This window comes from Rhincodon typus, chromosome 5 (genome assembly GCF_021869965.1).
Source record: "Rhincodon typus isolate 14 chromosome 5, sRhiTyp1.1, whole genome shotgun sequence".
In the NCBI taxonomy this organism is placed as follows: Eukaryota; Metazoa; Chordata; class Chondrichthyes; order Orectolobiformes; family Rhincodontidae; genus Rhincodon; species Rhincodon typus.
In genome coordinates, this window is record NC_063336.1 from 89,346,548 (window position 1) to 89,369,024 (window position 22,477).

General features: G+C 40.3%; 1 protein-coding gene across 1 annotated transcript in view; it reads right to left on the reverse strand.

Moving 5' to 3' along the window:
* Positions 1 to 17,533, reverse strand: part of LOC109924999 (muscular LMNA-interacting protein) — a 92,617-nt gene extending 75,084 nt beyond the window's left edge. The window contains exons 1-3 of the mRNA XM_048597097.1: positions 17,457 to 17,533; positions 6,065 to 6,302; positions 4,595 to 4,663 (exon numbers count right to left, since the gene is read on the reverse strand). Coding sequence (XP_048453054.1) covers positions 4,595 to 4,663; positions 6,065 to 6,302; positions 17,457 to 17,533 — 384 coding nt within the window. The remainder of the gene's footprint in view (positions 1 to 4,594; positions 4,664 to 6,064; positions 6,303 to 17,456) is intronic.
* Between the last annotated feature and the right edge of the window lie 4,944 nt (positions 17,534 to 22,477).

Sequence of the window (22,477 nt, forward strand, 5' to 3'; positions counted from 1 at the left end):
ACATATTCCGCAGCTTAAGTGGTTATAGGAGAAAAAACAGGGATGTGGCGCAAAGCATGATAACTGTTTCACAGAGATGTAACTAAGCACAATTTATCTTTCAAGGAGCCAATAAAAGAATGATAGACCAAACAGCCTCCTTTCTATGCTGTAGGTTTCTATGACTGCATAATTTTACAACTAAATGGACTGCACAGATTGCTGTGGCATTAGCAGCAGTAAATGTCAATGATTAAAACAACTAAAAATTTCACAATTATTACGGCATTAAAATGGTCACTTTGGCATGGACTTCAATCTCATGTCTAATTTTAATTAATGCTTGCATATCAAATTGCTTTCACTCACATGGCTACTTCAAACTGTTCAATAAAATACAGGTAATTCTTTAACATGGGCCTCCCGCTCGATTTCAACTGGAGTATATGTCAATGTTGTCAACTTGTTTAAAAAGTACATTTAGATAAACTATATCAGAAAATTGTTCTTTTCATTGTTAAAATTGGAAAAGCAGTAAATAGATGGTAATCCAAACAGCACTTTAAAACTCATGCAGAAGGATGATATAATATTTTCATTCATCCAATGTGCTATGCCTACCCCTGCTGGTCAAATCAGGTAATTACCTCAGAGACAGTAAGAACTGCCGATGCTGGAGTCAGAGATAACACAGTGTGGAGCTGGAGGAACACAGCAGGTCAGGCAGCATCAGAGGAGCAGGAAAGCTGACATTTCAGGTCAGGAGCCTTCTTCAGAATGCCAACTTCTGAAGAAGGGTCCCAACCCGAAACGACAAATTTCCTGCTCCTCTAATGCTGCCTGGCCTGCTGTGTTCCTTCAGCTCCACATTGTGCTATCCCAGGTAATTACCTAGTGGCAGCCAATATTTTTACAGCATGCAAGAGACTTCCACATATTTCAACAACAAAAACTTAGATCTATATAGTAACTTTAACATAGTCAAACATCCTAAAGGACTTCACAGGAGCATTATCAGAAAAAATCTCAAATTTTAAGGAGCGTCTTGAATGAGAGGCAGGTAAGAAGATGGAGATATTTAAGGTGCAAAATCATGAGTTTGGAACCTAGACAATAAAAAGCCTTAATGGTGATCTAAAGGAAATCAGGAATGCACAAGAGCCCAGAGTTGCAGGCATGTAAAGCTTTTGAAAGTTCGCAGTTCCAGAGGAGTTCAGATAGATGAGGAGGGGTCTAACCCCAGGAAAGTGAACAAAAAGATAAGGATTGCAAAGCGTGGATGAAGTCAAGTTTATCAAAGGTGAGGATGACCCAGAAAACATTGGAACAGATGGATCTAAATGTAACAAATGCATGGATCAGGGTTTCACCAGTAGATGGACTGAGGTATGGGAAATTTAACAACAGTGGAAATAAGAGATTTAAGGGAAATGGGACCAGAGGCTAGGGAAAGCATAACATTATAGCATTATGAATGGAATAGCTCAGCCTCAGTCAATGGCCAGGGAGAAGGGTTGGATCAGGTAGCCAGGTAATGGAGTTTATGGTTAAAGTCAAATACATGTGGGAAGAGTCGACGAAAGAAAAGGTGGTTCTCAAGGATAAGATGCTCTCAGAGACACAGTTTGTCTATTTCAGTGCCCATTACTGTAATTGGAACTCTAAATGGATTCTAACCAGGCCTCTGCACAGATGTGGCATAGCTCCCACACTGATTTTTATACTCTGCTGTTCTCATCATTCAGAAAACACTCCAATTTAGGTTTCTTAATAGTAGAGTGGTTGATTATTCTTGCTCACTGCTACAATTTTGCCCACTCTTTTTATCAACTTCCAAACCCGCATGTAAAACCCATTGCACTGCCTAACCTGATGATGTATATTCCATTATCTATTTATAAATAGAGATAATTTAAAATTTAAGGCTTTAAATCATCAGATTTAAATCACCAGAAGATAATGCTAGTTACATCCTCCCAATCTGATCGCATATCTGTTATGTCTATTCTCTGCTTCCTATCTCAAACCAATCAAAGTATTGTCTCCAAATTTCTGAGCTCTTATTTTTGATAACAGTCTTATATGTAGAATCACAGTAAATGCCTTCTGGACATCCATCTTAAATACTTCGAGTGCTATTCCAACATTATTACCACAACGTCAAAACCTCTCCTTAAATCAGGAGTATGATGCTTGACTGCAGCTCCAACCAGCATGCAAGAAACTTGAAAGCCCCCAAGAAAAAGCAGCTAGCTTGATTGTCACCTTATCTAACACCATCAACATGCACTCCCTCCATAGCACAGTGATTACAGAGTCATACAGCACAGAAACAAACGCTTCGTTCCAACCAGTCAATGCCGAACATAATCCCAAACTAAACTAGTCCCACCTGCCTGTTCCTGGCCCTTATCCCTCCAAACCTTTCCAATCATACATTATGCTGGTTGCTTCTGAGGCATGCAGCTAAGATTCCCAAAACAGAGGGTCCCAATGGGCAGGAGGATGGTCCACTCCTTACAAGTTCATCCAAAAGTTCCTGCAATTAGTATTGTCCTAGAATAACAATATTGTTTTGTTTTTTTGTCATTGATTTGTTACACTTCCAGTGGAGTTACGTTATGAGTCAAGCAGAAACTGTAAAGAAATCTACTTTCCTGCAAAGGATTTTTTTGGAATGGAGTAAAGAGCCCTATCTGTTCAATTTTTCCTGACAGAAATACCTTCTCAGTTCAGATATCCTTGGAAATCTTCATGAACCTTTTCCAGTGTCGCTACTTCTTTTTTAATAAGATGGGCATCAGAACAATTTATAGCTCACTGAATCTTACCACAAGTTCACATAGATTTAACATAACTTTTCTGCATTTTAATGGTATCATTAGAAATGAATCACATAGATTCATTGCTGGTTTTTCTTCAATGGCCTTCATAACCTGAATCAAGCTATACTGTGATCGGCATTTCTCATCTCTAAATCCTGCTGTTCCTTTATGCCATACAGAAACCTACTTTTCAATAAGATGGTGGATGTGATATGCCCATGAACCTGTGGTCTTGTCCTTTTAAGTGGTGGACATTACAGACTTGGGAAGAGCTGCTGAAGGGATGTTGGTGATTTCATGCTAAGCAACACTGATAGCTCACATTGCAGCTGCACATAGAAAGAAGATGTGTAGAAAGAGATATCAATCAAGCAGGTTGCTTTGGTTGCAAATGTCTCAAACCTTTTGTGTGTTGTTGTAGCTGCCCCAAGTTAGGTTAGTAGGCAGCTTGTTTGTTTTTCATAGAAAAAAAGTTTTTATTTCAAGAATGGTGGTAATAGCATTTTTATTGCATTAGGGAGGATGTTCTTCAGTATTAAAGGAGCATGTGGTTTGATCTAAGCATATAGCAGCCTTCACCATTCCAGAAATTGAACCAAATTAAGTAAGGAGATGCCTTTTCACAACCCATGTTTGTCTAATGCATGCAGCTAATTAAGTACTTTTGAAGTCCAGTCACTGTCATGATGCTGGTACACAAGAGCGAATTCATGTACAGTAAGCTCCCTCAAACAGTAATGGGTCAGGTCATAGTCAATCAGGAATCTATTTTTAGACATTTGTTGAGGGACCATTATTGGGAACAACATAGAAAAGCTCTCAGTTTCTTCTCATACTATTGCCATCGGATCATTTATTTTCAGTTGAGAGAATAAGCAGACTTTCCCTCCGAATATCAACACCTCCGACAGTGCAGAACTTTCTCAACACTGCTCTTAAGTGTCAGCCTTGAGTCTGCATTCAAGTTTTTGAACTGGAGCTTTAAACCATAACATTCTGACTCAAAGGTGAGAGTGCTACTACTGAGCAGAGGCTTAAAGCCCAACAATTTCCAAATGATTTTTTTCATCCACAACTCTTCCAGAAAATAAACTCCTGCATTCAGCATTCACATCAGTAATTGCTAAGCACACTAGTGTTGCAAGCTACGCTTCAGATTTTGCTTTGCTGAAATAAAGGTGATTGAATGGTGAATAAAACTGAAACTTTAAAAGTGTGACAATTTTGTACCACTGCATTTTCAGTTTACATATGTGTCTTCATTACAGCTGAATTCATGCTGTCACCCAATGGAGAGGTGAGACTATATACAGCTTCCACTCTTTTTTTAAGAAAAGATTCACATCCATGATTCTGAGCCACTTAAGATTCAACACCAGAAGTTCAGGTCAGCAGTATCTGAATGAAGACATTCATAAATCAGATTGCAGATTAGGATTCTTCAAGGCAAGAATTCACATTGACTTTGGCAAGTCATTTACTGCAGGTACTATGCTTCGGGATTATACCATGACAAAGAACCCATTGCAAAATACAGCATACTGCAAAACAAAGCATTGGAATGGTATTAACTTCAAGCAAGCATTTAACAGATAGCAATATATGAAATATTGTTAAATATGAAGATGATTTAAGATCTTTTACCTGCAACCCAAACCTCCCCAAGTTACCATCAGCAACATCAATCTTTAATCGATTTAATACTGAAATGTAAATCTCTATAGCTTGTTCACTTGTATAAAGAGGAAAGCAGGACTGTTAAAGCAAAGTTTCCTATGGCTGACACTGACCTTCTGCTCCAAAAGCAGTGTGTTTGTTGGTATTGCTGCAAAAGCCTTATAACTTGACTTGATCTTGTACTGCAGAAGAAGTGAGGGAAATAATCAAAAACTGAACAAGCAGTGAAAGTGAGCAATGCAGTAAAATTAGCAGCAAAACTAGATTTATTACCAAATAGAGGCGACATATGAAGATTATAATTTGAAGAGAATTTAAATCAAAAGTGTTGTACTTGTAGTTACAGCTAAGTTTTGTAATCCTGCAAGAAATTCATCTTAATGGTCATTAACATTGATTTCAATTTGAAATGCAAAATTTTAATGGTTAAAATGGGTAGTTTCCTAAAGTTTTCTAACTTTGTACATTGATACAATAAATAAAGTTGCTCTGTAGATTTATTTTGTGGTGTATTTATTAAAAACAGTTGAATTTTCCAATAAACTGAAGCAGAGTTTAAGGGTTGACAGGAAAAGCAGGTCTGCCCAGAAATCTCAAACACAACATCCTTATTTTGAAGAACTTTTTATTTCAGAAAAATCTCTTATTAAATGTTTAATGCAATTACATTGTCCACAATTGTACAAACTATATATATTGTTAAGAAAAGCAGGTTTTAGTATATGCTGTTCAATTTAACCACCTTAGGTATGAAATCTTGACAGAACGGAACTACAACAAAGCTGTTTATTACAGCTTAATTATTTCAATTATTAAAAAGACTTCTTTGTAAAAAGTCCACAAGTACATTGTTTTTCCTGTACATCTTAGTAATCTCCCTGCCAGATCATACACTATTTTATAGGATTTGTTTTAAAAAAAAACCTGCTCCTGGGAGATCTCCAATTTGCACTAAACAGAGTTACTTCTGTGCAGGAAGACTACCTGATTAGGACTGACAACTTGATGGGAAAAAGTATGTACAGATGTAAATATAAGAAATCATTTCATCATTTAACACATTGCGAATTAATGTCCTGCACTATCTGAATTCTTCAACAATTCTTTTATAAAGCTAAATACTCCAAAGCAAGAGAATAAACTAGAATGCGTCTATGGTGGTGCATTTAAATTGCTGAAAACTAAAAATCACGACAAATAATTTCAATAGATTTTCAAAGCAATTTTCAGTACCTCACCTAAAGTCTCGGAGTTATGCAAAAAGGGTTGAAATGCATATTTTATAACGGATTGCCATTAAGCAGTTTCTGAGCCTCAGAAATCTGCATGTAATACAATAAAGAATTGATCAAGATGTCTCAAGACCCAGATAGCAATTCTAGTAAAATCAGAAATGATGGGCAATGCTAAATTTTTCTCAGTAGTAGTAGAAGAGGAAGATTAGTCATATAAATAGATTTAAAGAACATCAATTATTTCATGCAGGTTACTTCAATTATTAAGGACAAAGTATCAAATGGTCATTCCAAGTGAAGAGTATTCATCATTATCTAGACCATGCAAAAGAAGGATATATAAAATACCTTTTGTGGTTTCTTTGTCTCAGTCTCGGTAGAACAGGGTAAAGATTGTGCTGGAGACTGTGTACCAGACCTTGAGAAATGTGATGATGGAGGAAGGGATTGGACTGAACCAGATGATGTTGTTATTTCAAGCCCTGGCTTAGGGAAATGTGCTGTAGGATGAGTTGGATTGATAACATTAGCATTGGATCTAGAGAGAGGAGAAAGGTGAAAAGATAACTGTCCTGGGCTAGTCGGTCTTAGTGAGAAAGAATAAATTGGAATAGGGGAATGGGAGCTCAGTCCTAATGATGAAGAGTGAGGGACTATTTGATTTTGGGCAGGAGACACAGTGGTTGACCTTGGTGTAGACAAAAGAGAACTAATATTCAATGGAGGAGGAGTGAAGGAACCAGACTGTGGTGAAGAGTTAACTGGAGCAGGTGATGAAGACATGGAGGTTGTGGAAGATGGAACAGACTGTTCTGATATGGAAGAAATATTGTAGGGTCTTGCAGAAGGAGAAAAGGAAGAAACTTTTGGAGGAAGAGACACAGTATCAAGCTTTCCAGGACAGTAATTCAAGCTTGAATAATGAGGCGAGGGGGAAATTTGACTGGATCTTTCAGAGGGTAAAATGAAATCTGATAAAAGAGGTTCCAACTCTTGCGCTGGGGAGAATGAACTGATTGGTGAGGAACGACGTGAAGAAAATTGTCCTGTGCTGGAAGAAAGTAAACCATGTCTTTGGGACGGACAATGGGGTAACGATTGGGGCTTTGTAGCATGAGATAATATCATTGTGGGTGCAGAGTTGCTTAGCCTCGAGTAATTAGCATGATGTTTTATGGATGAGAGACAGGGTGAAGTTTCCGCTGAATCTGTGGAAATGTTTCCAAGTTTTTCAGATAAAGATGTAAACGAGCAATGAAGAGTCTTTCTTCCATGCTCTGGGGACAAAGGAGTGGTTAAGGATCCCGATGAGATTGAAGAAAACCCTGCAAGTATTCCAGAAGAATATGGCAGAGACTTCAGTGGTGTGGGGGAAACTGTTTTGGTTTTTTGACAGGAAGATGATGCTTGTACAGTAGTCAAAACTGGAGATTTATTAGGCGATTGTGAACCAATGGTGCTCAGGGATGTTGCCGAAGAAACTGGTTTTGATTGTTCTGAGGAGTTGGATGACACAGAGGGCCGCTTTCCAGACCTTAGAATTGAAGTCAATAATGACAACTGAGTTGGAGGAGAAGGTAATACAGTGGATTTTGCTGCAGTCTTGTGTGTTGAAGTTTGACTGGAACAGCTATGAATTCTGGGTGAATGGCATGAAATTCCCTGGGCAGTGGAAGAACGTATATTCTGGTTTGAAGAATGAAGTGACGACTGCACAGGAGTTGAAGAGCACATGGTGGACCGTGAAGAAGGCAAAGATGAGGAGCACCAGGTTGGAGAAGACTGCAAATCACTACAGCTCAGGAAGTGTAATGGGGATGGGGGATAGGAAGATGAAGCTGTTTTAGACTTCACAAAGGAAGATCTGAATGGAGAAAGGGAGCTAGTATTGAGGGCTGAGGGCAAAGAGTTCGAAGATATGAATGGTGTCTCCGAGGAAGTGAAGCAAGTGGACCTGGCTAAACTTGAAGATTTCTTTTCTGAATTTGCGTTGATAGGAAAACAGAATAAAGATTTATTTAACAAAGATGAACTGCAAATACGTCGCATATCAGCTGGGATAGAATCTCCATTCTCAGTTGTGGAGGTTAATGGTTGAGTAATGAGGTTATCAGGTGTACAAGAGGAAGTGCTGGACTGTAAAAGGTAAAAACAAAAAGGACAAAGTAAGTAAAAGCAGCAATGTGGTAATGAAAGTTTAACAACATATACTGTGGATTATCAGATCATTTGTAGCTGATTTTTCTTTCTAAATTTGTTTTAGTCATTATTCCTTCTTACTGTCATTTGATTTCTACTTTGTTAATTTTCAAGTTGTGGTCATCTGTGGCATAGTTGCATTTATTGCACATTCTTAGTTGTAGTGAGAAAGTGATAGGGGATATTTTGAACCATTTAACACTGGCTTTATACAAATAAGGGGCATGTACAGCACTGTAGAGCTTAGGTATCAGAGTGCAGCCAGACTGGGGTTATGCAGCGGGCAGAGCAGCATTATTTCCTTAAAGGGCATTACTAAACTAGTTGGATTTTCACGACATTCTGACAGCGTCAAGATCATGTTTACTCATATTAACTTTTCATTTCAAAATTTGTTTTTAAACCAAATTCAATGTCTCAAACTGCTTTGGTAGCATTTAAATATGCATTATCTGGACCCTCACATTCAGTCAATCCTCTGGATTTCTCATCTGTGCATTATTGGACAGGCGTACCAGGTTAAAACATATTGAAACTTCCTGAATATACTGGGTAGTAAGGTAACAGCCTGGTAGAATTATGCTCCAAAATATGTTCACTTCAGTAAAACATACGCCAATTGTCATCGTGTTGTTTCAAATGAAAAATAGAACTTCGGCACTGTTTTAAGCATATAATCAATATTACTTTGACACCAACAAGTAAATCCTTGTTTCACTGAAAATAAACACTTTGTAGTTATCTGCTTCTGACCCTAAAAGTAATTAAATCTGTCAGTTCACTCAACGTGCTCATTAATTTGTCCTTTACATGTTAATGACAAAATAATTCCCTTCAACATTTCCTTTCTCCTACGCAAACCTTAATAGTAGCCACTCATGTCAATCACCCATTAAGCACAATGTTATTTTTGAAGAAATTGAAGTCTTCTCAGATTAGTTTGACAATTCTAATTAGCAATATCTCATGACTGAAGAGTGCCTCACTGCTCCACAAGCCATGATCAAATGTATAAAATCTCAGTGAGACCACCAAAATGATCAATGTGCCTGGCTGACTGCTACTCAGGACAAAAGCAATTCACACCAGGCTTCGTAACAGAAAATTAGTTCTATTTATTGTAACACATTTAACTTTGCAAAAAAGTAGGATTTCTAATCTTGTTACAGAGATAGTAGGAACTGCCGATGTTGGAGAATCTGAGATAACAAGGTGTACAGCTGGATCAACACAGCAGGCCAAGCAGCATCAGAGGAGCAGGAAAGCTGACATTTCGGGCCTAGACCCTTCTTTCTAAAGGGTCTGCTCTGTTCATCCAGCTCTACACCTTGTTATCTTGGATTTCTAATCTATCTTTATGCAAATTAAACGATACTCCTTCAAAACCCACAAATACAGATACACACATTCGTGGTCAAGAAAAGAGAAAAAATGCTTAGCACATATACTGGTACTCTTAGCTTTGTAGTACACTGCAGCTCAACCAGAGGGCTGGTGTCAAGCAGAATTTTCTCAACTTAAAAGATTCTCAATGTTGCTCAGTCTCGAACTCCTCCTCTCTCAGCTTCAAAAAGCAGCATTGTATCACACAGCTCAAAATATGCCGCACTTGATTTTTGAGTTGCAAAACTCTCCTGCTATCTCAGTTATAGCAGATCAACTTTCATTTCAGTTTATACTATAGTTCCAAAAAGAAAATATATGGTCTATTACAAATGTCTGTGCTCTTTACTATGAAGTGATTCAAGCTCTGTGCTCCTTGGCTCTAATCAGAGTCATGAGCAGTTACATGAAGCTTGTATCATCTCCAAACTAGATTCGAAACATTTAGGAAGTCTATGTCAGCTAACCACAAAGGACAACAGTAGCTGTCAGAATAAGCTTATTCAAATAAAATTGCAGCCTTATAACATGTTGAAGCTTCAAAGAAAGCTGTATTGGCAACAGACTGATTCACACTTCCAATGCTCTTCAAAGAGTCCCCCACTCAGTCATAGCACATGGAGGTGCGAAACTGGTTTCTATCCCTCCCACTCTGTGAAGACAGCTATGTTTCCACATTGCTTTCTAGTAGGCAGATTTTATCGTCAGCAGAAATCTGAAAATTGCTTGGACTTGCAATCAAAAATATACAAGGAAGGGAAAGATAGAAAATACCAAGAGTCAATCATCACAAGACAAAATGTGCATATGAAAATATTACGGTTTTCTTTACTCCAGAAGTCCAAATACTGCCTTCACTGATTTGAATATGAGAATGCTTTCCTTTATAGTTGATATTTTTTTCAATCTTAAAGAATAAAATTTGGGCAAAATTGAAGAGAAAAATCAAAAGAATTGAAAGAAACAGTTTGGAAAGGTAATGGGGTTAAAATTGTTTCAGAGATAGTAGGAACTGCAGATGCTGGAGAATCTGAGATAACAAGGTGCAGAGCTGGATGAACACAGCAGGCCAAGCAGCAAGGGTCTAGGCCCGAAACGTCAGGAAAAGGCCCGAAACGTCAGCTTTCCTGCTCCTCTGATGCTGCTTGGCCTGCTGTGTTCATCCAGCTCTGCACTTTGTTATCTTGGAAAGGTAATGGGTTCTTTTTGAAATGATAAGACTTTTGAAAAAGCTTATGTAAAAGGAAAGATGCAAATGCATGTATGCAAGGAGTTCACTGCCTTCTTGAGAATCGAGTGAAGATAATCTCTTTCGTTGACAGCTTTTTAATCTACCACATAATTTTTTTAAAAATTGGTAAATGTAAATATACTGTATATTATTAATTTTAAGTTCGTAATTTTACAGATACAGTTGGACAAATTAACCCTGTTGGACTCTCAATGAATTTTTCTTAAACAATAGACAATCGTGTGCAGGTTCATGTGAGCATTAATGGTACAGCAATAAATTGTGCAGCTTTGAGAATTAAGGTACAGCTTGGTAACAATTTGAACTAAATTTGGCAAGACATGTTGCAACCGTAGAAGACTTTGGTCAGGCCACATTTGGAATACTGTGTGCAGTTCTGGCTGCCACATAATAGGAAGGAAGTGGAGGCTTTGGTGAAGCTACACAAGAGGTTTACCAGGATCATGTCTGGATTGAAGTGTATTAGCCATAACGAGAGATTGGACAAACTTGGATTGCTTTTGCTAGAGCGTCGGAGGCTAAGAGGCAAGCTGTTAGAAGTATACAAAATTATGAGTGGCATGGTTAAGGTGGATAGTCGACATCTCTTTCCCAGGGTAGAAATGTCAAATACCAGGGGTCATAGGTTTAAGATGAGCGAGGGGAAGTTTAAAGATTTGTGAGGAACGGAAGTTTCTTTTTACACAGAGAGGGAGATGGTAAGAGCAGATATAATAGATAGGTTTAAGAGGCATTTAGACAGATTCGAACAACCTGAGAAAAGAGGGATACAGACTATGTGCTGGCAGATGGAATTAGATTAGAATAGCATCTTGTTGGCAGAGACGTGGTGCATGTCCCGGTGCTGTACTGTTCTATGTTCTATATACTATGTTCTATGTTCCAAATGCTTGGCTTTTAAAAGATCAGGCCTTAACCATTTAAGCCATTTATTATTTTCCAAGACCAAGGGCTTTAGAATGAGGGATACAGAAGTTACCTCCATAGTGATTATAAACACTACTACCTCTGATGTAAAAACACCTTTTCAAAACCTACAAATCATGGTCATAACTGTTTCTTAAATTAGAATTGATAAAATAAAAAATACCAGTTGCTATTCCAAGCACTCAAAGGAAAATGTATTTGACATTTTAAGTGGATAATCAAATTTTCAAATAAAACTAAGCAAAACAATTTAAGTGATTCCCAAGCACAAAAATAAGATTTCGTTTGAGAAGAAATAAACAAAGTTAGCTCAACAGTACTGGTTCTTGAATTTGGGATAATTTTGAAATAATATATAACAATATAACAGACTATCCTTATATAATGTATGGTCATCTAAAATAAAGGACAATCAAACACATGTTAACACCTAGGATCAAATGGAAAGCTTGATTTCTGTTTGGAAGATATTATGAGATGATTGCATTTGTCAGTAAAGATTCTCCAAGGCTCATGTAGGAAATAGGATAGCAATTAATGGGATATATAAATTTGTACAAGAGGAAGCGATTGAGGGTAGGAGATAGAGATAGGAAAGAAACACCAACTAATGGGAATCGGAATGACTCACCTTGGATACAGTTCAATGGAATATACCAATTCAACATTAGTGTATATTTTAATGAAATAAAATGCATGCGATTAATAAATTGATAGTTTTCTCTTGAAGATTTTTGCATCTTTACCAATGAACATTCTAAGATAATTGCAGTTGATGATATTCTGGCCACCATATGAGATTAGGACCACATGGGACAGAAAGTGCCTTCCTGAACTAATAATAATAGTTTGTATCAGGCATATGTGGCATCATAGTGGTGTAAAGTTACAGATGTTCCTTATTACATTAATTATGAAAATGCACATTGAATTTGCACTGAAGAACAAGTCCCAGATATGCTCAGCTACTTAATAACGGAACAACATGGAAACTGTTAATGTGCCCATGTGACAGTGAGAGATAACAAGATGTAGAGCTGGATGAACACAGCAGGCCAAGTAGCATCAGAGGAGCAGGAAAGCTGACGTTTTGGGCCTAGACCCTTCGCTTTAAACCATCAATGCAGTGATGCATTTCCCAGTCAGAAACTGACTTTAAGCCAATCAAGTTAAAACTAGCCACATTGTATTGTTCAGAGGGAATAAAAGTAAAATAAAACATAATATTGTGGACACAGGAAACAAAAAAAAACAGTGCTGGAAAAGCTCAGCAGGTCCAATGGCTTCTGTAAAGATAGAAACATAGCCAAAACTTTGAGTTTCGTATGACTCCAGGTTCAGAGGAAGAGGCATTCTGAACTGAAGACATTAATTCTGTTTCTCTCTCCTCAGATGCCACCAAACCTGTTCAGCTTCTCCAGCATTTTTTGTTTTGGCTATCATAAACTGGGATTGGGACAATTGAAGGCTAAGGAAAGATAATAATAATTAAGAAGAATTATCCACAAGACAGATACAGAATGGGATGGAGAATCATTAAAGTTCATGTAAGAATCTTTCTTTGAATCATATTCATTTACAACAGGTCAATAATTTAGAATGTTTTGAGGTAATCTGCATAACAGGAACAAAGTCAATAGTGACCATATCTTATTGGACTTGTATTCTTGGTAAAACTTGTTTTCTTTCCTTTCTGGAGAAGCCTAAATTAATAGAGAGAAGTAGGAATGAGGAGTTTCGGAAATAAATTTCACAGCTGAGGGTCAAAGCAAAAACTTAACAGTTGGTTGAAACTGTCCTCACAAATTGATCACTTTCACCTATCATTTCAGAGCGAACACAGTAAGCCGCTATTTCAAAACACTGATTTGAGATGTTGTCAGCCAAGGCCCCAAGTCATTATAATATGAGTTCCATTTTTCCAGCTTCTCCATAACCTCTTTTCTAACATTGCCATCTTCATTCATAATGCATCTAATACACCTTCCTCTTTCCTCAACCAAGTTATATCCTACACTGTGATTTGATATTTGTACCCAATTGTGTCCATTTATTTCCTAGCCACGTGCACCAAGACTTTCGTCTCTTCCCAGACGAAAGAGCTTCCTTAGTCTCACCTTCCAGCCAACTGCCTCCATTGTTAAAGCACAGTCCTATGCTATTTCCACTACCTCCAGGGCAATGCATCACCAAATATATCTTATTGTCTCATCCCTAGATCAGCAATCCAAAGCTATCTGTATTTCTAGTACATCCTAATTTACTCTTCAGTCTCCTGTAATACTCTTCTAAGAGTACCTTCCCATGCAAGGTTAGGAGATGTGATACCTCCTTTTACCTCCTCCTGGACCACTACTCAAGGCCCAAACTGTCTTTCCAAGTGGAATAGTGATTTACTTGTACTATTTTCAATATAGCATACAATATGTGCTGTCCATGAAGTTGTTACTTCTAACATGGCAGGGAGGGGTGGGGGGAGAAAAAATGCCAATTAAAAACATAAGAAATAGGAAGAGCATATCATGAGTCTGCCATTTAGTACCATTTTTGCTGATCTTCAACTTCAAATCCACTTTACTGCTCAATCCCCTTAATTTCCAGCGACAATAATAATCTGTCCATCTCAATCTGAAATATATTCAATGCTGCAACATCCACAACCATTTAAAGTAGAAATTTGCAAAGATTCATATCTGAGCAAAAAAAAATTCTCTTCATCTCGGTCCTAATTAATTCATTCGTTATTGTGAGACAGTGCCAGAATTCTAGACACCCCAGCGAAACAATCTCTGAGTACCAATTCTGTCAAGGCCCTTTTATTATCTTGTATGTTCATCTCTCATTTACCAAAATTCCTGAGAACATGGGACCAGGTATTCCAACATTCATCGTAAGACAACCATAGAACCGAATGAGATAGTAAGAACTGCCGATGCTGGAGTCAGAGGTAACACAGTGTGGAGCTGGAGGAACACAGCAAGCCAGGCAGCATCAGAGGAGCAGGAAAGTTCATGTTTCGGGTCGGGACACTTCTTCAGAAAATTGCCAGGAAATAGTGCATACCAATGAGGTGACAATCGTGACAACACATTGTCATGTGATGACACAAGGGATTGACCACCTTAAAACAGGTGACAGGCATTCACTGGTTCTTTTCTCAAAACAGTGCCTTGACCAATCAAAGTCAACTTGCCTGGTTTAAAATTTAAAGAAAACTTGGAAATCAATTGTCAATCATCATTACTGGGATTTTCTCCATGGCAACAGCTCTACCAGAGTGCATTTCAATGGTGTGCTATTCTAAAACAGTAGGTGTGCACCAGGATGAGTTTGACTTCAATGGCAAGTGGGTGGGGAGGACAAAGAACTTGGATCTTTTTGGCCAGATTTTTAAAGTTGACATTTACATGAAGTCAACCATTACTCGTGTAGATGTGTTAATCTAAAGGTCATTTTAATTGGTCCTGAATTTTACTAACTGCCCTGTGCAAATGTTGTGATATCCTCACAAATTCACATCATGGCACAATAATTATCAATGGTTATCAAAGTAATTTAAACCCAGATTCAGATAAGCCTTTGTGAATTAAATTTCCAAAGCCTGAAGCAGAGTTAAGTGCAATTATTATTTCATTTTCTGCGGCATGAATACATTGCTAGTTTTAAAATTAGAATTAAATTAATTTTTTTTTGCCTCCAATACTGCTTTTTTAAATATATACAAATAATTACAAAATTTAAATCAGCAAATATTTCACAAAATTCAGATCAGTGAATACTGCTTACAAATGCTGCTCAGCCAAGCTGATCTCAGGAAACATGTAGTCATGGAAACATTTACTAAGCTTGAATTTATTTTGTTATTAGAATGGACTCAAAAACAAATCAGACTGGGAATGAAACAGATTTTTCAAATTAATATGCCCCAAATGGATATCCAAATTTCACTGGATTAGGTGAATTTAATGACATGAACTGACCAAGCTGAAATTTTAGGCTAATCATTAGGATGATTTTAATAAACATTTTTAAAATCAATCCCAAAAAAAGCTTCAAAGTGCTCTACTAGTTCCGGCCAGCAATGTCCGCGCCAAGAATAATATTTTTAATACTAATAAGCTAGAATATCAGGGAACATGTTACAATGCACACAACGTACTGCAAACAACTGCTTAAATCCCAGGTATCATAGAACCAGTCATTTTCTTCAGTTACTCCATCTACTTAAGCCAGTGGATTTCAAATGTTATACCAAGCTCATGCCCATTGGATACCATGGAAGTTATATCTATTTTGTCAGGCTCATGGTGCATAATGGAAGCTCAATGTCCTGGATTTTAAATCGCAGTAGAGTTTGTTCTCTGTGGAAGCTTATTATGGGGCAGCATGGTGGCTCAGTGGTTAGCACTGCTGCATCACAGCACCTGGGACTCCGGTTCGATTCCACCCTTGGGTGATTGTCTGTGTGGAGTTTGCATATTCTCCCCATGTCTGTGTGGGTTTCCTCCAGGTGCTCTGGTTTCCTTCCACAATCCACAGATGTGCAAGCTAGGTGGATTGGCCATGCTAAATTGCCTGTAGTGTTCAGGGATGTGTCGATTAGGGTGATAGGTCTGGGTGGGATGCTCTGAGGATTGGTGTGGACTTGTTAGGCCAAAGGGCCTGTTTCCACACTGTAGGGATTCTGTGATCTATGATCTAAGCTAGTTCATGGGATGGCAGCATGTTTGATCATAACTCTTTGAATGGTATTGCACAAACTCCGTTCAATATAACAACAACATTAGATAGAGCATTATCAAACGTAAGGAGTTATGCAAGTCAGTGGTCAAAAACTGGATCAAAAAGGTAGCTTTAGGGAAAGTCCTAAAAAAGGAGATTGGAGAAGAGAAGAGAAGAGGATTGGGGAGCAAATTTCGAAGTTTAGGGCTTAGGTACCTGATGCCAATAATGGACTGTAGAAAGTCAAGAATGCTCAAGAGGCTAGAATTGGAGACTTGCACAGATTTTACAGCATTATTAGGCTGGAGGAAGAAAATACTCAGGGATAGGGCAAAGCCATGGAGAGATTTAAAAACAGGGATGAGTACCTGGAAACTGATTTTCTGCCAGACTGAGCACTAGTATAGGTTTGTAAGCACAGGGGTGATGGGTGGCCAAGCAGAAGAGATCTATTTATTTGCTCAACTGTTGTATGCAAGGCCAACTTTTACTGCCCATCCTTAATTGCTCTCGAGCTGGTGGCAGTTAGCCACCATCTTAAACCACCTAGTCCACTTGGATGTCATCACATCCACACTTATGTATGAGAATCACAATCAAGTTTGAGAAACAGGCAAAGTAGGAGGCAAACAGAACATTGGAATAGTCAAATGACATTAGATGGCAGAGTTAGCAACTTGAATTGACTGCCAATCTACGTATTTCCCCTAGTGGTATATAATCTCTCTCCTAGACAGAATCTATGTCAGTAATCATCAGCTATGCAAAGTTTGACAGTTGCAAAGTCATAAACCTCCACTTTCGCACCCAAAACCCTTGTTCAAAATTCAATGTTTTAAGTATGAAACAAATAATGCTCACAACACTGCAGTATTCTCAAAAATATCCATCAATACTGTGCAAAGTTCTAAGTAATATTCATTGAAACTGTGTACAGGTGCCGTGTATTAGCCATTATCAATGTGTGAAGTCCCCAGATATTCATAATTCTTGTTGAACACAATTACATTTGGCCAATCATGCTTATGCCAACTCTTCAAAATAGCTAAGCAGTTAGTCCCACTTTTCCAAATATACCAGTGACTTTCATTACGTCAAGTATTTATACGATTCCCCTTATTATTCTGTAATTGAATCTGTTTCAATTACCTTTACAGAGAGTACATTCCAAATCATTCTCGGTTTAAAATAAATTCCTTATCTCACCTTTACGTCTTTTGCCAATAACCTTAAATATGTATCACTTGCTTATTGTACTTTATATCAAATATACCACATACAGCCAAATCGACATGTTCTTGTTCGTGCTTATGCACCATTCCAGCCTCTCCCATTTTGCCCAAAAACATACGTTCTCCCCTGCTTGCTCATGTGGCTTTCCTTTAAGTGAAACTGAAGCAGTTGCAACAATGCAAGCTCCAAATTCTCATCAGCCCCTTTTTGAACCTCCTTACTTGATTTTTGACTTTTGTCTACCTTAAACTGATGACATCAAATCAGGACCTCGCCTATAAGGGGAAATACTCTCTCTGTATCCACTCTATCAAAAGCATTCATCATTTCAAATGTCTCTAAGTCACTCCATGCCTTCGCAGTTCAATTAAAACAAAGAAACTCTATTTGTTAATCCGAATTCAATGGATATAAATTCACAGTTTTTGTATCATTCTACTAAATCTTTCTAAATGTAGTAAAGTAACAATAACACAGATGAACTAGGAAAGTGGAAATACTTAGGTAATGTGAGCAGCTAGTTGCTAAATTTGAAAACAGAACTCCAAATGGTGCCAATCTTTGGATTATTCTTGGAGCCATGAGCAAACTAGCATGGAGTAAACAAGATTACCAAATTGAGCAGCTCAAAGATTGATGTGGGAAACATGGGTTTGGACTCATGGGACACTGGTACCAGATCTGGGGAAAGAGGGAGCAGTACAACTGGGGAGGACGTCATGTAGAACTAGGCTGGGACCAGTGTTCTGGTGAGTCTTGTTACTAGGAGCATAGAGAGGGTTTAAAAATAATTCGTGGGAGTAATAGATCAAGTAAGGGATCAAGTAAGGGAACATGTGAAAAATTACAGGGAGAAGACAAACCAAGAGAGCAAGGTAGCAAGGTAGATAATTGGAACATAGCAGGAAGGCACAGAGTATACAAACTGATTGAGTGCACCTGTAGATAAGTCCAGAAGTTGCAAAAACTATTTTAAAAGTCAGAACTAAGGGCTTGGTATCTGAATAGATGTATTCACAACAAAACAGATAATTGTCGGCTCAAATAGAAATAAATATGTATGATCTGATAGTCATTACCAAGACAAAGCTACAAAATAACAAAGGCTAGAACTGGAATATTGAAGTGTACACAACATTTCAGAAGCTAGGAAAATGTAATGGAATAGCACAGCTAATTAAGGGTCTCATGAGTACAATAGTGATTTCTTTTATAGCCATTTGTTTCTCACAGAAAGCAATGGAAGCCAGTTGATTGAATATTTTTAAGGCTGAGTTCAATAAATTCTTGATTGACTAGGGGAATAAACAGAAAACAGTGGAGGCCACAATCAAAAACCGAAAGAACTGGGAGATGCTCGAAATCAGAAACAAAAACCTAAATTGCTGGAAATACTCAGCCGGTCTGGCAGCATCTGTGCAGAGAAATCAGAGAGGCCACAATCAAATGAACCATGATCTCATCAAATGGCGTAGCAGGCTGAGGGACTTCACTTGTGTTGAATGTCATTTTCTTTTATGTATACACAGGATGTGGGCATTACTGGCAAGGCCAGAATTTATTGACCATCACTAAGTGCCCTGAAATGAGTGGCTTGCAAGGTCATTTCAGAGGGCAGATGAGAGTCAACTACATTTCTGTGGATCTGGAGTCATATGTAGGCCAGACCATGCAAGGATTGCAGATTTCCTTCCCTAAAGAACTTCAGTGAACAAAGTGGATTTTTCCAACAATCAGCAGTATTCAAGGGATCACCATTAGATTGTATGAGATAACAAGGTGTAGAGCTGGATGAACACAGCAGGCCAAGCAGCATCAGAGGAGCAGGAAGGCTGATGTTTCAGGCCGAGACCCTTCTTCAGAAATGGGGGAGGGGAAGCGGGTTCTGAAATAAATAGGGAGAGAGGGGGAGGCGGATAGAAGATGGATAAAGGAGAAGATAGGTGGAGAGGAGACAGACAGGTCAAAGAGGAGGGGATGGAGCCAGTAAAGGTGAGTGTAGGTGGGGAGGTAGGGAGGAGATAGGTCAGTCCAGGGAGAACGGACAGGTCAAGGGGGCGGGATGAGGTTAGTAGGTAGGAGATGGGGGGGGGGCTTGAGGTGGGGGGGAAGGACAGGTTAGGGAGGCGGGGACAAGCTGGGCTGGTTTTGGGATGCAGTAGGGAGAGGGGAGATTTTGAAGCTTGTGAAGTCCACATTGATACCATTGGGCTGCAGGGTTCCCAAGTGGAATATGAGTTGCTGTTCCTGCAACCTTCGGGTAGCATCGTTGTGGCACTGCAGGAGGCCAAGGATGGACATGTCGTCTGAGGAATGGGAGGGGGAGTTGAAATGGTTCGCGACTGGGAGGTGCAGTTATTTAGTGCGAACTGAGCGTAGGTGTTCTGCAAAGCGGTCCCCAAGCCTCCGCTTGGTTTCCCCGATGTAGAGGAGGCCACAACGGGAACCCCCTCCTCCTGGACACCACCCCAAGGCCTCCTACCCTCCCTCGACCTCTTCATCTCCAACTGCCATCGAGACATCAATCGCCTCAACCTCTCCACCCCTCTCACCCACTCCAACCTCTCCCCCGCAGAATGGGCAGCCCTCCGCTCCAATCCCAACCTCACCATAAAACCCACGGACAAGGGAGGCGCAGTTGTAGTATGGCGCACTGACCTCTACATCGCCGAGGCCAGGCGCCAAGTCTCCGACACCACCTCCTACTGCCACCTTGATCATGACCCCACCCCCAACCACCAAACCATTATTTCCCAAACCATCCACAACCTCATCACCTCAGGTGACCGCCCACCCACAGCCTCCAACCTTATTGTTCCCCAACCCCGCACTGCCCGCTTCTATCTCCTTCCCAAAATCCACAAACCTGACTGCCCTGGTCGACCCATTGTCTCCGTCTGCTCCTGCCCCACCGAACTTATCTCCACCTATCTTGACTCCATTTTCTCCCCCTTAGTCCAGGAACTCCCTACCTACGTCCATAACACCACCCACGCCCTCCACCGCCTCCAGAACTTCCAATTCCTCAGTCCCCAACACCTCATCTTTACCATGAACATCCAGTCCCTATACACCTGCATTCCCCATACAGATGGCCTAAAGGCCCTCCGCTTCTTCCTGTTCCGTAGGCCCGACCAGTCCCCCTCCATTGGCAGTCTCATCCACTTAGCTGAACTCGTCCTCACCCTTAACAACTTCTCTTTCAATTCCTCCTACTTCTGACAGACAAAGGGGGTGGCCATGGGTACCCGCATGGGCCCAAGCTATGCCTGCCTCTTTGTAGGTTACGTGGAACAATCCCTCTTCCGTACCTACACTGGCCCTAAACCCCACCTCTTCCTCCGTTACATTGATGACTGTATCGGCGCCCCTCGTGCTCCCACGAGGAGCTCGAACAGTTCATCCACTTCACCAACACCTTCCACCCCAACCTGTAGTTCACCTGAACCATCTCTAATACCTCTCTCTCCTTCTGGACCTCTCTGTCTCCACCTCCGGCAACCAGCAAAAACCGATATCCATTTCAAGCCCACCGACTCCCACAGCTACCTAGAATAATCCTCCTCCTACCCACCTTGCTGAAAAAATGCCATCTCCTATTCCCAATTCCTTCGCCTCCTCCGCATCTGCTCCCAGGATGAGGCATTCCACTCCCGTACATCTCCGATGTCCTCGTTTTTCAAGGACCACAACATCCCCCCCTCAGTGGTCAAGAACGCCCTCCACCGTGTCTCCCGCATTTCCCGCAACTCATCCCTCACACCCCTTCCCCGCAATAACAACCAAAACAGAATCCCCCTCATCCTCACGTACCACCCCACCAACCTCCGGATCCAACGCATCATCCTCCGACACTTCCGCCATCTGCAATCCGACCCCACCACCAAAGACATCTTTCCCTCCCCGCCCTTATCTGCTTTCCGGAGGGACAACTCTCTCCGTGACTCCCTTGTCCGCTCCACACTCCCCTCCAGCCCCACCACACCCGGCACTTTTCCCTGCAACCGCAGGAAGTGCTACACTTGCCCCTACACCTCCCCCCTCACCCCCATCCCAGGCCCCAAGACGACTTTTCACATCAAGCAGATGTTCACCTGCACATCTGCTAATGTGGTATACTGCATCCGCTGTTCCCGTTGTGGCCTCCTCTACATTGGGGAAACCAAGCGGAGGCTTGGGGACTGCTTTGCAGAACACCTATGCTCGGTTCGCCCTAAACAACTGCACCTCCCAGTTGCGAACCATTTCAACTCCCCCTTCCATTCCTCAGACGACATGTCCATCCTGGGCCTCCTGCAGTGCCACAACGATGCTACCCGAAGGTTGCAGGAACAGCAACTCATATTCCGCTTGGGAACCCTGCAGCCCAATGGTACCAATGTGGACTTCACAAGCTTCAAAATCTCCCCTCCCCCTACCGCATCCCAAAACCAGCCCAGCTCGTCCGCGCCTCCCTAACCTGTCCTCCCTCCCACCTATCCCCTCCTCCCACCTCAAGCCCCACCCCCATCTCCTATCTATTAACTTCATCCCGCCCCCTTGACCCATCCGTCCTCCCTGGACTGACCTATCTCCTCCCTAACTCCTCACCTACACTCACCTTTACTGGCTCTTGCCTCTTTGACCTGTCTGTCTCCTCCTCTATCCATCTTCTATCTGCCTCCCCCTCTCTCTCTATTTATTTCAGAACCCCCTTCCCATCCCCCATTTCTGAAGGGTCTAAGCCCGAAACGTCAGCCTTCCTGCTCCTCTGATGCTGCTTGGCCTGCTGTGTTCATCCAGCTCTACACCTTGTTATCTCAGATTCTCCAGCATCTGCAGTTCCCACTATCTCTGAAACCATTAGATTGTATGTTTTTTTTTAAATTCCAGAAGTCACTGCCTTAAAATTTCATCTTCTTCTATTTTGGGATTCAAACCTATGTCCCCAGATCAGGAGCCTGGTGTTCTGATCTAGTGCTATTACCACTACACCATCACTTCCCTAATGTTCATATGTTTGTAATTGCTGAACTTCTTATTTTGTTTTAAAATGCAATATGTTA